At 39.7% G+C, this 16,445-nt stretch overlaps 1 protein-coding gene across 2 annotated transcripts in view; it reads right to left on the bottom strand.

Moving 5' to 3' along the window:
• Positions 1 to 8,177: 8,177 nt before the first annotated feature.
• Magi3 (membrane associated guanylate kinase, WW and PDZ domain containing 3) overlaps positions 8,178 to 16,445 on the bottom strand; it is a 254,253-nt gene continuing 245,985 nt past the window's right edge. The window contains exons 20-22 of one of the 2 annotated variants that reach the window (XM_052179585.1): positions 12,393 to 12,531; positions 11,478 to 11,568; positions 10,858 to 10,931 (exon numbers count right to left, since the gene is read on the bottom strand). In XM_052179585.1, the coding sequence (XP_052035545.1) occupies positions 11,519 to 11,568; positions 12,393 to 12,531 (189 nt within the window). In that variant the 3' untranslated portion in view covers positions 10,858 to 10,931; positions 11,478 to 11,518. Of the gene's footprint in view, positions 10,932 to 11,477; positions 11,569 to 12,392; positions 12,532 to 16,445 lie in introns of both variants that reach the window. The other variant, XM_052179584.1, reaches the window with a different exon arrangement.

Below are 16,445 nucleotides of genomic sequence, written 5' to 3'. Positions count from 1 at the left end.
GTTTGTGTTTCCATGATATGTCCTTTGATGAGAGTGGGGTGTTGAGGTCTCCCACTATTATTGTGTGAGATGTAATGTGTACTTTGAACTTTAGTAATGTTTCTTTTATGAATGTGGGTGCTCTTGTATTTGGAGCATAGATGTTCAGAATTGAGAGTTCTTTTTGGTATATTTCTCCTTTGATGAGTATGAAGTGTCCTTCCTTATCTTTTTTGATGACTTTTGGTTGAAAGTCAGTTTTATCTGATATTAGAATGGCTACTCAGCTTGTTTACCATTTGCTTGGAAAATTGTTTTCCAGCTTTTTACTCCGAGATCGTGTTTGTCCTTGACACAGAGATGCATTTCCTGTATGCAACAAAATGCTGGGTCCTGTTTATGTATCTAGTCTGTTAATCTATTTTTTTTAATTGGGGAATTGAGTCCATTGATGCTAAGAGATATTAAGGAATAGTGATTGTAGCTTCCTGTTATTTTTGATGTTATTTTTATGTTTGTGTGGCTATCTTCTTTTGGGTTTGTTGAAAGATTACTTTCTTGCTCTTTCTAGTGTGTAGTTTTCCTTCTTGTGTTGGTGTTTTCCATCTATTATCCTTTGTAGGGCTGGATTTGTGGGAAGATATTGTGTAAATTTTGTTTTGTCATGGAATATCTTGGTTTCTTCATCCATGGTAATTGGAAGTTTTGCTGAGTATAATAGTCTGGGCTGTCCTTTGTGTTTTCTTAGGGTCTGTATGACATCTGCCCAGGATCTTCTACCTTTCTTAGTCTTTGGTGAAAAGTCAGGTGTAATTCTGATAGGCCTGCCTTTTATATCTTACTTGACCCTTTTCCCTTACTGCTTTTAATATTCTTTGTTTATTGCATTTTGTGTTTTGATTATTATGTGACAGGAGGAATTTCTTTTCTGGTTCAGTCTATTTGGAGTTCTGTAGGCTTCTTGTATGTTTATGGGCATCTTTTTCTTTAGGTCAGGGAAGTTTTCTTCTATAATTTTGTTGAAGATATTTTCTGGCCCTTTAAGTTGGGAATTTTCACTGTCTCCTATACCTGTTATCTTTAGGCTTGGTTTTCTCATTGTGTCCTGTATTTCCTGGATATTTTGGGTTAGAAGCTTTTTGCACTTGCATTTTCTTTGTTGTGTCAATGTTTTGTATGGTATCTTCTGCACCTGAGATTCTCTCTTCTATTTCTTCTATTCTGTTGGTGATGCTTGCATCTCTGGTTCCTGATCCTTTTCCTAGGTTTTCTAACTCCAGGGTTGTCTCCCTTTTTTATTTCTTTATTGTTTCTATTTCCATTTTTAGACCCTGGAAGATTTTGTTCAATTCCTTCACCTGTTTGTGTTTTCCTGTAATTCTTTAAGGGATTTTGTGTTTCCTCTTTGAGGGCTTCTACCTGTTTACTTGTGTTCTCGTGTATTTCTTTAAGGGAGTTATTTATGTCCTTCTTAAAGTCCCCTATCATCATCATGAGATGTGATTTTAAATCAGAATCTTGCTTTTCTGTTGTGTTGGGTTATCCAGGGCTCACTGTGATGGAACAACTGGTTTCTGATGATGCCAAGTAGCCTTGGTTTCTGTTGGTAGGGTTTTTGCGCTTGCCTTTTGCCATCTGGTTATCTCTGATGTTAGCTGTTCTTGTTGTCTCTGACTATGGCTTGTCCCTCCTGTAAGCCATTGTTAGTACTCCTGGGAGACCAATTCTTTCTAGGAAAATGTTGGGTATGAAGAACTGTGGTTCAGGGTCAGCTCTGGGGTACAGACAGAAACCAGATGGATCCTGATCCCAGCTGTTCCTTGGTACCTGTGTTGTGATGGCTCTGGGAGGGTCCCTCTTATGTCAGGAATTTGAACAGAAGTGGTGGTGTTACCTGTGCTCACAGGTGTGTCCTCTCTCCTGGGAGACCAGCTTTCTTCTGATGGTATTTGGGTATGGAGTGCTGTGGCACATCAGCTCCAGGCATGGACATAGAAGGAAACCGGAAGCTTCCTGTCTCAGGCTGCTCCTCGGTTCCTGTGTCCTGAGGGTTCTGGGTGGGTCCCTCTGAGCAGCAGTGGTGGTTTTACCTGCACTCACAGGCTTGTCTGCACCCCTCTCTAGGTGCTGTTTGGGTCTGGAGCCCTGGGTCAGAGGATCAGCTCCGGACCAGTTATCCATGTACTCTGAACCGCTGAGCCATCCTTCCAGCCCCGGTTACACATTCTCAATGCAGGAAAAGTGATGAACTTAAAGAACTTCCCAAGTCTACAGAGTATAGATCTTTCTCTGTTCAAGTCCCCTACTAAGTGTCTCAAATTTCTCACCTGTTAAGTAAGTATAATAACTACCTAATGGGGTTGTTATTGTTTAACGAGTGTGTAAAGTACTTAGCAGTTAATTCCACTGTAAATATTATCATTATCTAATATCCTTTTAGAAATCTGATAATGTTATAACTGTGAAGATACACACAAGTATAGGTAGTGGATCAGCAAGAATACTCACTTATCCCAAGTGCTGTGACGGAGGGAGCTATAAATTTCTTTTAACAGAAGATCCATTGATCTGCATGCATATATATATGAGTGAGTGTATGCTCACATATGTTTGTATGGGGCATTGTGCATGTGTCGAGGTCAGCAAAGTAAGTCTGGTGTCTCTTATCAGTCTCTGCAGATTTATTTGAAGCAGGGTCCCTTGATCCTGGTGTTCATGTTGTTTTGACCAGGCTGGAAGCTATGATCCTCCATCACAACCTGGACCCTACCTCAGAGCTGACCTGTTGTGGGTACTGGAATGTAAACTCTATTCATTACTGCATAGAAAGTGCTCTCAACTGCTGAGCCATCTTTCCAGCTTAGGAGCTGTGATTCTTGAGGGAGATGTTCTAAACCTCAGACTTCAGCAGATGGCTCACAGAAACCATTTTCCTAAAGGAACAATGGTCTCATATTTAAGATTAAGTTTTGCAGAGTTGAACTATAAAAAACTGGTGCTGTTTTTAGTTGGAAACTTTACACTGAATTCTAATATTTACCCTGAGGATTAGTATGGACTATGATTTTGCTGGCGTGTAAAAGGCTTACGTTTCAGGTTACATACAAAGGCAACTATTATTTGTCAGCTTTGCAATCATTTGTTGCTTATTTACTTTTTTAATATCCAGTCACTAAAACTGAATAGCAGAATAGGCATTTAAATATTAATATTTAATATTGATACTGCATTAATATTTCTAAGTCTATACTACATATAAAAGATACTTTAACTGAATATAAGATTTTAGGCTTAAAAAAAGTAGTTGAATGCTGTGAGTGGTGGTATCTCCTTTAACCCAGGCTCTAAGGAGGCAGAGGCAGAGAGGCTGAGGCGCAGAGGCAGCTGGAGCTTTGAGTTTTAGGCAGGTCTCATCTACATTGCAAGCTCCCAGTCAGTCAGAGGAAGACCCTGTCTCAACAATGCTTTCTGGATTTCATTGTTTCTGACTAGAAGAAGCCTTGTTCCTCTCAAATGATTCTGATGTTTAATTTGACTTAGGATTTTTAGCTTTACCACTGACTTTGTGCAATTGAATTCTTTGTGTTGATGTAGTTTTCTTCATATCATTTGGGTTGCAGTTTGTTGGAATTAAGGAATCTTTGGTTTATTGTTTTTGTATCATTTTATAGATCATATTTTCTTTTATTTTTCTTTGTTTCTTTCTTTCTTTTTTTTTTTTTCTTCAAGACAGGGTTTCTTTGTATAGCCCTGGCTGTCCTGGAACTCACTCTGTAGACCAGGCTAGCCTCGAACTCAGAAATCTGCCTGCCTCTGCCTCCTAAGTGCTGGGGTTAAAGGCATGCGCCACCACTGCCCGGCTAGATCATATTTTCACATGATCAAATTACAACACTTTTTTGGCATTAAACAAGTTCTTCCTGCATTCTGACCTGTCTCCTTTTGGAACTCAAACGCACGTGTGTATTAGGAGTCATGTTTCTCTTAGGTCACTAATGTTTATGCTTTTTCAGAATTTTTAATACATTTAATTTTTTTGTGATACCTTCAAGGTTCTATTCTGTTCTGCACTAATTTGGTTATATCATCCAGTATAGTAATACTTAATTTTGGAGACAAGTTATATTGTGTAACTGAGGCTGACCTCCAACTCCTGACCCCCTTCCTTCTGTATGTTGGGATTACAGGTGTGTTCCAGCCGCTATATTTTCCATCTGTAAGAGTTTGATTTTGGTCTTAGAAATTCTACATCTCTACTTAAAATATTATCCCCCACATAATAAATGTATTTACATATTTATATTTGCTATCTGTGTCACTTGGGCATTTGTTTTTATTGTGTTGTTTCTTCATTTAAGACATGTTTCTGTTTTACATGCCTGGTAACTTTATTGGCTGTGAATTTTATAATGGTGGAGAATAGGGTATTGTAGTGTGCGTGCATTTTTTTTTTTTGGTAGTATTATTGAGCTTTATTTTGAAGTGCAGTTACTTGGAGACAATTTGGGTATTTCAAGGATTACTTTTAAGTTTGGTAGGTGTGCCAGGAACAGCTAGACCTAGGATAACTTTGCTGCTAAAGCAACATCTTCCTATGCACTGTGCTTGGTCTTGTTTGTGATGAGGTTTTCCTGCATTGGTAATGTGATTACAGCACTGTGTTAACTTAAGCACTAATTTTTTCCTTCTTGATTCTTTTGGAGGCTCATTGTAGTTGGGTATCATGTGCTTGTGCTACCAGTAAGTACCCAGCTAAACTTGCTTTGTCTGGTTTCCTTTTTTACACTGATACCTGTAGGCAGTCTTGGGGCTTTCCTTGTTTTTTTTTTTTTTTTTTTTTTTTTGTTTGTTTGTTTGTTTGTTTGTTTGAGACAGGGTTTCTCTGTGTTATCCCTGGCTGTCCTGGAACTCACTCTGTGGATCAGGCTGTCCTTGAACGCAGAAATCTGCCTGCCTCTGCCTCCCAAGTGCTGGGACTAAAGGTGTGCACCACCACTGCCTGGCCAGAGGTGTGTGTGTGTGTGTGTGTGGCTCTTGTTTAATTCTGTTATCTGTGCTGCCCTTGTCCAAAATCTACTTCTAATTAATCTTTAAAATAGACTCATTTTCCCCACCTTAAAATGGTTTAGAGCTTAGGCAGCTGCTCATATAAAGGTTCAGTGTCTAGTCTAGTTCAACACTGTAGAGGTTTGAATGAGATGTAATGCTTAGCCTTGGACATTTGAATACTTGTTCTCAGTAGGAGGTGCTGTCTGGAGAGGCTTAGGAGGGAAGGCCTTTCCTGTGCTCACCTCCTAGGCCCTTCTGTCAGTGCTGCACTTCTCTCCAGTTTGACCTCCTCTACCTGACTTCTTGCTGCATTCTACCCCATCCCCTTTACTACGATTTTGCGTTTAGTAGGTATTTTCAAGTATTTCTTCAGCCTCAAATGAGTATTTTTACCTCTCACTGGATAGCTACTGAACAGCTCTCAGCTTTCAGTTCTTGGCAGGGTTCTCTACGGTAACTCTAGTTATCTGTTATGTCACTGTAGTAATTTCCTTCATGTATATCATACTCTTGCTGACTTGTGTCTCCTTCCCATTAGACTGTGAGGCGCTTGGAAACAGCTACTTTCTCCTTTACTCTCCAGAATGTAGAACAGTACTGGAGTCCCCTAACAGATGCTTAGCATATGTACACCGGATGAAGAACAGTCCTCCTGTTTGTCACTCTTGTGCAGAGACCAATGTTTCATTTATCCTGTGTAATATCCAGTTACTTAGGCTTTGATTCCCTAAAAGGGCTAAGATTTTGCTAATATTACATATTGAGAAATAAAACCAAAATGCAAGAATAGAATAAGGCTAATTGGGGTAGTAATAAGTATCAAAGAATAAGAAAATTTCCCATTGTTTTGTTTCTTAACAATGTTTTCCTGGGGAAAATCATCCTTCCTAAAATTACTATGAAGGTATACTCCATAAACCTAGACAAGTTATGATCACAAACACTATAAGCTAAACAATGAAGAGTTAGATAACAATGTGCTTGTCTAACTAGAATATGGTTTTCTTTCAGCAAGAAAAATTCTAAATAACTAGGTCTCTCACATGTGTCAGTTTATGGATTTGTGCATTTTGTTCACTGGTGCTATGTAAAGCAAATCAATCTTATTTTAAATTTAAATGAATGTTTTGAAAAATTTTAGCTGTACATTTTCCTAATAGGCCAGTTAGGCCTTGTTCTCATACATGGTGATTTGGAGTTATCTGAGAACTCATTGATTTATTACATAAGTGGACCAGTGTGGTGATTTATCTTCTGTTTCTTGTAGTCACTGGTGCCTGTACTGAGCCATGAGATTTGAGCACAAACATGCAGTGTTATATCTATATCTATCTATATCTATATATCTATCTTCTACATGATACTCCAATAAGGTAGTACTCAGGTTAACTAGTGGTTGTCCTTAGGACAAAATAAATTTCTTGGCTTGTGAACTTTGGCATTTTTCTTTTTGACTTTTAATGTACAGAGTATAAAATGAGCACACATCTATAGGATTGTGAAAGCAGAGTTTAAGGCTAAATTAAAGCAGTTGACTGTGTCCATATTTTAGACTTTTCTACTAGATCAAATTCTTCATAAGCATTCATATAGTCCCTCATACTTAACGTTGCCTGTGTGCTTTGAGACCAAGTAGCTCTGCACAGGTTCAGCTCTTGTATTAATATGGTGTAGTGATTGAGAGCCTATCAAGTTTGTAGATGTGCCAGATGAATTCAGCTAACTACAGATGATAGCCTTTCCAAAGTGGCAGCATACTGACTGCTGATAGACACGAGCAGCAGAGGCACAGTTACCCAGACAAATGTATGGGGCACTCCAGGACAGTTACTGTGATGGAGTCCCACTTCTGTGTCTCATCAGTCAGTGCAGGTGCTCTTCTTTGGTTTTAGGGCAGAGGGTAGGGTAAACTCCAGTCTGAATCTTTGTGGAAGTCACTAGACAGAGCCGTAATTACAGAAGTTAATGTGTTTTCAGTGAGAAGTGGACATACAAAACATGGAACGCCATCTGTCCAGATGTTTACAAAACATTTGGCTTTCTGTTTCTGCACACGAATAGTACCTTGACTATTAATTACTTTTTTGTTTTTCTAAATCTATGTGAAAGCACACCCAGAGTGCATGAAGGACATCTTGATGGACTTGGTTCTCTACCGTGTGAGTTCTGGGGATGGAAGGGTTGGTGGAAAGTTCTTACTTGCTGAACCATCTTGCTGCCTCAGTTTCCTTTCATTTAGTGCAAATATTCACACATGAAAAACAAGCAGCCAGGTGCTTTCTGGGCCCCAGACCAGATCTAGAAGGTCGGCCCTGCTCAAAACTGCTCAGCTGTAAGGATGCTGTAACTGTCAGAGACAGTCCTGCCTGGGTGACTAACAGTGCCTACAGAATGGCTTCGTTCCCACTGCAGCAGCCTTTGCTTTGACACATTTCCACTGTGGGCCTGGAAATAGAATTGGACTTTATTTTTAGTGTGAATTTATGAAATTATAGGAATTTTTCTCCTGAAGAGTAATAATTAACCAGCGTTTTGAAGTAGGATTTAAGCAGTATATATACTAAGTGAAATGAAATTGTCTATACACTTAATTTTTTAAAACTATAATAAATAAAACGGTTTTAAATATTGTGAATTGGCCTGGCGGTGGTGGCGCACGCCTGTAATCCCAGCACTTGGGAGGCAGAGGCAGGTGGATTTCTGAGTTCGACGTCAGTCTGGTCTACAGAGTGAGTTCCAGGACAGCCAGGGCTACACAGAGAAACCCTGTCTCGAAAAAACCAAAAAACAAAACAAACAAACAAACAAAAAGTGACTTGCCATGGAAGTCTGCTCTTGTGATAAATGGTCTGTTCACTAATCTATTATGAATGTGTAGTAACTGAGTTCCTGTGAGATATATCTTTTCTCCCCCAGGTAGTGGAGAAAAGGGATATTAAAAAATAATTTTAATAGAAAATGGCATACAACTCAAGGCTTTTGTCCATAGATGAGATTGAGTACTGGCATTAATTTTTCTTTCTGATCGTAAGTGTTTGATGACTCAGATCATGGTGGGACTAGATTCCATAAACAGCAATTTTAAATGATGCTGACAGTAAAAAAAAAAAAAAGCAATACAAACTTTTTTCTTTTTTAATATCTATATAAAAAATAACGAGCGATTTACAGATATTTCTCTAATCAGAACCTTAAGTGTATATATATATATATGTATATATATAAAGGTACTGTACATATATAAACATTTACAACCAGTACATCCATATTTTGCTCAGCATTCCAAGGCCACATTTCTAAGTCAGTATATAATCAGTACAGTGACATGTTACTTAGGAAGAGCCACATCATATTGACAACATGACATCAAAGTTATGTCACAGTTAACAATAAAAATAGGATTTGTATCACTAATTGTGGACTATAGGGAAAATAAATCATTTCTGTGGTACTAAATTCTTAGCATTTATCAAGCCTTCTAATTTGCGCTATTCAAGTAGTTTTGAGATGGGCTAAATACACTTCTGGGTGGAAGCATGTGTCATTACAGGGCCAGTACAGCTGTCACAGTGGAGTTTGTCAGACTCACAAGGTAAAAGAATGAGTGTTCAAATACTCCATAAATAGACAGTTTTGGTCTGAGAAATGTCTGTATTTATAGATGTTTCTGAATGCTGCTTCAGGGAACTAATGTCTTGATCTATTGTATAAGTTTAAGAATTGTCTCCAACTTTCAGCATTTTTTTTTTAGACATTAAAAAAAAACTTTGAAAACTGTTTTTAAGTAATTAGCTAAAAATTAAAGTTCCAGCACACATATCTATACCATATTAGTCCTGACTTGCTGAGGAACCCTCAGACAGGCTCTGCTTCTGACTCCCCAATGCCGTGGACTCCTTCGTGTCACAGGAGCTGGGGCGTTGTCTGGCAGTGGGTTGTAGAACTGGCTTCATGATTAAGTCCCTCACAAAAATCTACATAATATTTTGGGTCTTCAACTATGTATTAATGACTAATGATTAATAATCAAACTATCCAGATGAAGGAGCTTTTCTTTAGAGAGAAACAAGCTGTACTTGCACATGCGTCTTGTACTTCCCTCAAGACTACAGGTGATCTGAGACACTCACTACAGAAGGAATGGCTAACACGCAGGAGGTTGTTAATTCTGTTGTTTAGATTACGTTCTCATTTTGAGCATTCAATTGTAAGGAATATCTTTAGCAGTTAAACACCTTACTTAGCCATAAAAAAAGCATTTATAATATTTGATCTTTCCTGTAATGTGATGTTTGTGAATTGCATTTTTAAACTAGGATGGTCAGAAGCTGTGAGAAGAGGCAAGTGCCCACTTTAATGATGAGTTAACAATTTTTTCCTCTTCAAGGACTCAAATTCTCTCTCTGTAAACATGCAACATGCTATTGAAAACATCTTCAAGCCAAACCAAACTGTTTGATGACTGGAAATATCAGAATGGGAAGGATTAAAACAGACATGATACAGTAGATAACTTGGCACAAACACAAAGTGAGTTGTGACCACACTGCTAAGATCATGTCATTGCTGAGCGAGCGGCCTGAGTAGGGCGTGGCAGGTGAGCCCTTAGATGCAGCTCCTTCCTGAGCAGGAGGAAGGGCAGCCGGCCAGGGCCAGGTGGGTCCTAGCAATCCCAGAAGCCCTTCATGCAGCCTGGCTACCTGGTACTGAAGAATTTCTGGGGGAAAACCACACCGCTCTCCCTTAAAAGTATGCTGTGTTTTAGTACAAGACTGCAACTTAATTTACTTTGTTTGATATGAAAGGTCACAGCTGCTTGTCAGCCATGCCAGTAGTGCCTGTGACTTTATTTGCACGTGGCACCCTCCAGGGTCCTGGAGTGATGGGTGCTTTCTTGACTGGAGAGCTGCTTTCAGGTGTGTCCCCTGCATGCTCCTTGCGTCTGTCAGTGACCTCTGGTTCTCTGCCTTTGGGATCTTCTCCTTTAGTTAATGCCATCTTCTCTTCCGGTTCCTGCTTGAGCTGCTTTGCTGAGAACTGGGTGTGTTCTCCTGTTTTGTCTCTACTTGTTTCTCCTGCTGTCTTTCCTTTTTCCTTTTCAGATATTACCCTACTAGCAGTGTTGCTAGTCTTTTTGGATGGCAGAGATGTTTCATCAGCTTTATTGCTCTTTTTCTCTGGAGACCTTGTTCTGTTTTTTCCCAGCTGACTCTGCTTCAGACCTTTCCTGCTGACCCCTGACTTTTCTTTCCCATCTGGGAGCTGTTCAGAGCTGTCACTTGGGTGGCCTGCTGCCCTTCGGGCCCCAGCCTCTGGAAATTTGCCTTCAGTGTTTGACAGGCTGTTGCCTCCAATCTTTTGCTGCTTCTTGGGGCTAGAGGACCGTCCCCTGTCTTTTCTACAAGGATCTTGTCCAGAGCCCGCCTTAGTGGTGAGCTGACCTTTATTTTCTCCTTTCCTAGGGCTGAGCGACCGGTCTCTAGATTTTCCTTTGGGGTCACTTTTTAGGGACCTGGGAATCTTTTCCAAATGTTCCTCTGAATGTCGATTAACTGACTTTTTGGGGCTAGCAGATCTACCTCTTCGTGTAACACTATTTTCTCCTTTTAGTAGATTCTTCTCGCCATGCCCATAACTTCTGGGTGGATCCTTCTTATTCACATTTTTCTGGACTGACTGATACTTCGTCTCAGGCTGGCTTCCATTTAAAGTGCTTTTCTTTTCTTGTACAGTGTCCTTTACTTCTTCTGCCTTTTCACATATCTGAACTCTAATCAGAGAGTCTTCAGTTACTGGCACTTGAGACTCTTCAAATGTGGAAGCAGAGTGTGAAGATGGGAGAAGTGGTGGCTGTTCATCATAAATGACATTGGAAGATGAAGGACTATTAGTATCCCAATCACCTAGAAAGTGATCGAGCAGAACATTGTTACACTCAAGGATTATAAATAGGAACAGTTAATTTTGAACTGACAGCCATTTGAATATTAGTGGTTGCATAGCCCGGGGAGTAGGTTACATAGCTTAGTCATATTTACGTTGTTCTCTGTAAAGGCAGATGCTTATAGATATCTGCTCATGTATGGAGGGGAGATTTGTGTCATTGTAATTTTTCACGTAGGTACTATAAGACATGATTTATAAATTCTTTATATTCATTTAGCCAAATAAAACACAAATAATCAAAGTGAACCAAAGTGCCTGGTCCAATAAACTTACTAATTAAGCTAGTATTACTGTCTAACTTAAGGATATACCAAAATCACTAGTGAAAAACACTAGACTGTGGTAGCCAAAATGTGGTTTATGGCCACTTTCTTGTTAGGCTGTCAAATTTAATGTCAAAAGGAGATTGAAAAAGTGCAGAAGACAGAAACAGATATATTTAATAGCATCATTTTAATTAAAAAGAAAATGAAAGAAGTGATTTAAAAGACATGCAAATTTACCAAGTCTTTTTAAGGAAAGACCAAGAAAAGCCCTGAAAGCCTTAATGTTGCTCAGGTTTCACGTAGGAGCACAGACCGGAAGGAGCCAAACCTGAAGAAGGAAGAGAAAAAGCCTAGGACTACGTGAAAACAAACCAGTACAGGTAGCATAGATGTCCCTGGGAACGCGTGCTGGTGTGCTGTGTGAGCAGACGGTGGAAGGTAACGCGGCCAGAGCGTCACAGCTGGAAGGGACTGCAGGTGGTTATGTCTACACTTACCCTGCAGGAACTCTGACAGAGAGTTGAGCAGGGGACATAATATTAAATGAGCATGGTGCTGCCTTGATTTATAGGATCATGCATTCTCAAAGTGATTTTTAAAAACACTGTGACAGTTCAAAAATACATACTGAAGCCAAGGGCAGTAACAATCAGTGCAGATGCACAGACATATTATCTCAGGCTCACCTCCCTGCCCCCAGGTAGTGGGGCTATAGCAACTTATTTTCGTAAGTGACTAGAAAATCCGAAAGTTCTGTGGCATTTATTCACTAAGTGAGACAAAGTAGGACTCAGTATATCTTACTTTGAGAAAATAACTTTTTGCAGGGGCAGGGGCAGGGGGCAGTGTGTAACTAGCCAAGGAGGGGATAAAGCTGGGATATTCTGAAGACATTTGAATGTTTGCCTTTAATGTTATTACAGGCATGTTTCTCTACAAAAAAACACTATTGTGCTTTTAGATGAAGTAAATATAAAATATATTGTATTCCAACAAATATACTGTTTGGTAACATTTGCATCATACTAACTTTCTGTGGGGGTTCTGCTGTCCACTTCAGAGTTAGCCAACGATATATTATCACCTCCAAAGGTATTCCCTTTCCTTCTGCCACCCCCTTTGCCAGCATGAGTGTTTAACTATTTTGCTTACCATGGTCAGGTATTAAGCCAGTCCCTGGCCTCAACAGGAGGAGGACTTTATTCCCACCAGCCTGGATGAGCTCAATTGCCCGAGTGTGTGTGATGCCTTGTGTGGGTTCCCCGTTGATTTCAACGATCTGGTCACCAACCTGGACAGGGAACATTGACAACTGTATGAAATGGCACCGAGCTTCACTTCCATGTGTTAACAAAGTCCTTCAGCTCTGCTAAGTCATTCTCACTTGTAAAGTTTTTAACCTAGACTTGGTGACAGATGATGCAGACACAATGCATGGTTTTATTTACCTGATAAATTCTGCATGGGAAAGTTTTATGTGGCTGCCAGTCAGTATCTGAGCATTTGAAATCAAGCATTAAATTCAGATTTTCCCACATCTGTAAGGCCCCGAGACTGATGCCTAGTTTTGTAAAATAAATAATAAAAACCTAGTTTTCTACCAAAAGTTAAACCCCAGAAAAGGTGATATTTCTGTATAGCCCTAGGCCACACTGCAGAGTGGCACCTAAGCAGTACTCTGTAAAGTGTGTTTTCTAAAGCTGGGGCAGATAGTTGCTCACCGCTGAAGCATTCCTGAGAGACTGGTCATTCTTTGTATTGCCAGCATATCCTATACATGAGTGAAGCTTTAGCTAAATGATATATTTTAGAGATTAAAATTTAAAGAAATTAAGATTTGAGAATTCCTTAATATGTATACTTATTTAAACCAACTACTGGATTGTATATAGTAACAAATATAAAATCATTTTCCTGGGAAACAGAAAACTAGGACTCAGAATAAGATACCATATTGCTGGGGTCATTTACCAGAAGTGTCTATTTTAAAGGAAAATTTAAAAAATATGGTGAAACAGTATGAAACATGACTAAAGATGTTGGTTTTGAGATCTGTATCAAGGTAACATGCAACTAAGTATATTTATTGACTTCAAACAATGAGATATTACTGAATATCAAAACCCCAAATATTTTGTAAGATACTCAAATGATGTGTACGTAATGTGACAGAAGAGACTCAGTATTTGATGGGCTGAAGAGACCCAGAGGACCTGGGTTCAATTCATAGCACCTACATGGCAGCTCACAACCTTCTTTAATGCCAGTTCCTGGGGATCAGATACTCTTTTCTGGCCTCTGTGGGCCAGGCAAATACATACACACATGTAAGCAAAACAAATTCCAAACAACAACAACAAAACCCTACACACATATCAAAACTAATGCTTTATCTATAGATAAATATCTATTGACCAGACTGGAAGCTGTACTGTGGGGTCCACATATGTGTTTTTTTTTTTTTTTCTAGATGAGCAGTCTCTCATTTTCTTCACCTGTTAAATGAAAACCAGAGTCCGACCTCCTGGGGCTGTGGGAGGGTCAGTACTATGCAATAGGAGTACACACCAACCACAGCTAAGTGCTGATCGGAAATACTGTTGTTTTAAAAGTGAGCTCCCAGCTCATAGGCATCCTGTCTCTCTGCGCATGACACTGCTTACTGGCTCAGGACTAGAGTTCTCCATTAGCTAGACTGTCTTGACCTGGGATTTCTTCACAGGCTCCAGGGTGTAAGAATTACATTTCTTTTCTTTATAGATTTCCCCGCCTCAGGTATTCAGTAATGGTAACAAGCATACAAAACCAATTATGTAAAATGAAAAAAACTTAAAAAAAAAACCCAAGCAGAGTAGGACAGTAAAGATAACAGGACAGAAAACAGCGAGAAAGGCAGTTAATAAATCCTTCTTGTCCAGAATAAGTGAAACAAAGCCACTTTGGTAAGCAGTAAAAGAATCATTTTCCTGAGGAAGTATGAATGACAAAGTAGGAAAGTAATTCCGACAATAAATGAAAATCAGCATAAGCACAGCTGGTTCATCGCGGGAAAGAGATCATAGTTTCAGTCACCTTCTTTCTCTTAAGCTACAAACCTGTATATTTCAATATAAATAAAATGTAAAGAAAACGTGTAATTGAACAGGCTCACCACCAGGTGTCATTTTTAACTTTAAAATAAAATAGGAAGGAAAGGGAAGTGTGGAGCTTTAGGTTGGTTTCTGTTAGGCCGACAGGGCGGTGTTCCTGGCTGTGTAAAAACCAAAGGGAAACACACTCCTCTTGGGAGAGGCAGGTGAACATTTTTGCTGAGCATTTCAGTTACTATAAAAACATCAATAAAATGGTAAAAAAAGTTGGAAAAGTTGAAAATACAAACCCATTTATGTATTATTGGAAAATAAGGGAGAAAGGAAAGGAAAGAGAAATGAAAGGCAGACAAAAGAAGTTAAGAAAAAGACATGTAAGCCGGGCAGTGGTGGTGCACGCCTTTAATCCCAGCACTTGGGAGGCAGAGGCAGGTGGATTTCTGAGTTCAAGGCCAGCCTGGTCTACAGAGTAAGTTCCAGGACAGCCAGGGCTATACAGAGAAACCCTGTCTTAAAACCAAAACAAAAATCAAAAAAAGAAAAAGACATGTTATCTGGGTAGTCAGTTGAGGCCAGCCTTAGCAAAACAGTGAGGCCTTAAAACTTAGGGGGAAAAGGTAGGAAAAGATAGAGGAAAGAATGGTTCTTGTTTCTTTAAAAAAAAAATGTGGCAGTTGGGGAGGGAGAGAGGCTCTGAGGTGGTGAGTGAGTGAGTGCAGGTTCCTAGCACACAGCCATCTCTAACTAGTCCCAGAGGATCTGCGTCCCTCTTCTGACCTCTGAGGAGGGTACTGATTGACGTATGTGGTGTACTTGAAGGCAGAACACCCATACACATAAAATACTAAATTGTTAAAAAGTCTTCTAGTCTTACAAATATGTCTATCATGAGGATTAGATCTTAAAACCTGTTAAGAAATGATATCCCTCCCAAGGAACTCCAACCCAAATGATCTCAAGGAGCATGGCCTTCCTGATCCTCAGTTTAAAGTCCAAGTACAGACACTCACTTATCTCACAGACTAACAGCAGCATAGCTGAAGACAGGCTATGACTTCCTGCTTGCAGAGCTGGGGATGGAGACCTCAGGTATGCTAGGCACAAGCTCAAACATTCCTCAGGACTTGGTCCAGCCTCAGACCCAGGATCCTCTGCTGACACACAGTAGCTTCTCACCTACAAGTTAACATTTTCTTGATTTCTAAATTATACAATGTTGCTGTTCCCCTGGCCTTGTCTACCCAGTAATGCTTAAGAGCTGAGAACAATTCTGAATTTTCTAAAAAATTCAATATGTAGGAGCTGGTGAAATAACTCAGCCGGTAAAGATATTTGCAGCCAATGCTGACAGACTAAGGCATGGAAAACAGGCACCCATTCTTACATGTTGTCCTCTGACACGCACCTTGGCAAGCATGCCCTTGCATGTGTCCTCACACTAACTAATTCTAAACATTCATTGTCTAGATTAGCCATCCTTTTACCCTCTTGGCATCTGCAAACATAAAAACTACTAATCTTAATTTAAAATATCCCCACCAGAGAATCTCTTTGAAAAACATTTATGAATTACCCACTGTGACTATTCAAGGCACTGTATGAAGTACTGAAGATACTGGAATTTAAAGGTACAGAATACAAACTTGAGTTGCTAATCTTAGACAAGCAAGGGAGAAGGGAGGCAAGAGAGGTGGAGGCCCTCCTCCCTGGTGTCATGTAGAGAACTAGAGAAGATGTCTCTGAAAGCTGGCATGTTCTTACTAGATAGATCCAGATCTAACATGATAGTCTACCTGCTTTGGTTTTCAAAATGTAGAGTTTATTTTTGAAATGAAAGCAGACTGAGTATTATGTGCTTGGCCTTCATTTGTATGATGGAATTAGTAGACCTCAGGACTCATCTGGAACCAACATTTAAAAAAGAAGAAATGTGAAATACCTCAGCAGAGGAGAGTAAGAAGGAAGGAGTGGATGAGGGGAGTGGACCAAGAACATTTTAAAAGGACAGACGGACACTGTACTTAGACTGAGGCTCAGGACGAAGCTGCTTACATGGCTACAGGATGGTGGGAAAGGGTCTGACGCCCCCTTCCTTGATTCTAGGACCCAAGCTCTT

Source organism: Apodemus sylvaticus, chromosome 4, assembly GCF_947179515.1.
Source record: "Apodemus sylvaticus chromosome 4, mApoSyl1.1, whole genome shotgun sequence".
Lineage (NCBI taxonomy): Eukaryota > Metazoa > Chordata > Mammalia > Rodentia > Muridae > Apodemus > Apodemus sylvaticus.
Note: the sequence above shows the minus strand (reverse complement) of the source record. Positions and strands in the feature narration are given on the sequence as shown.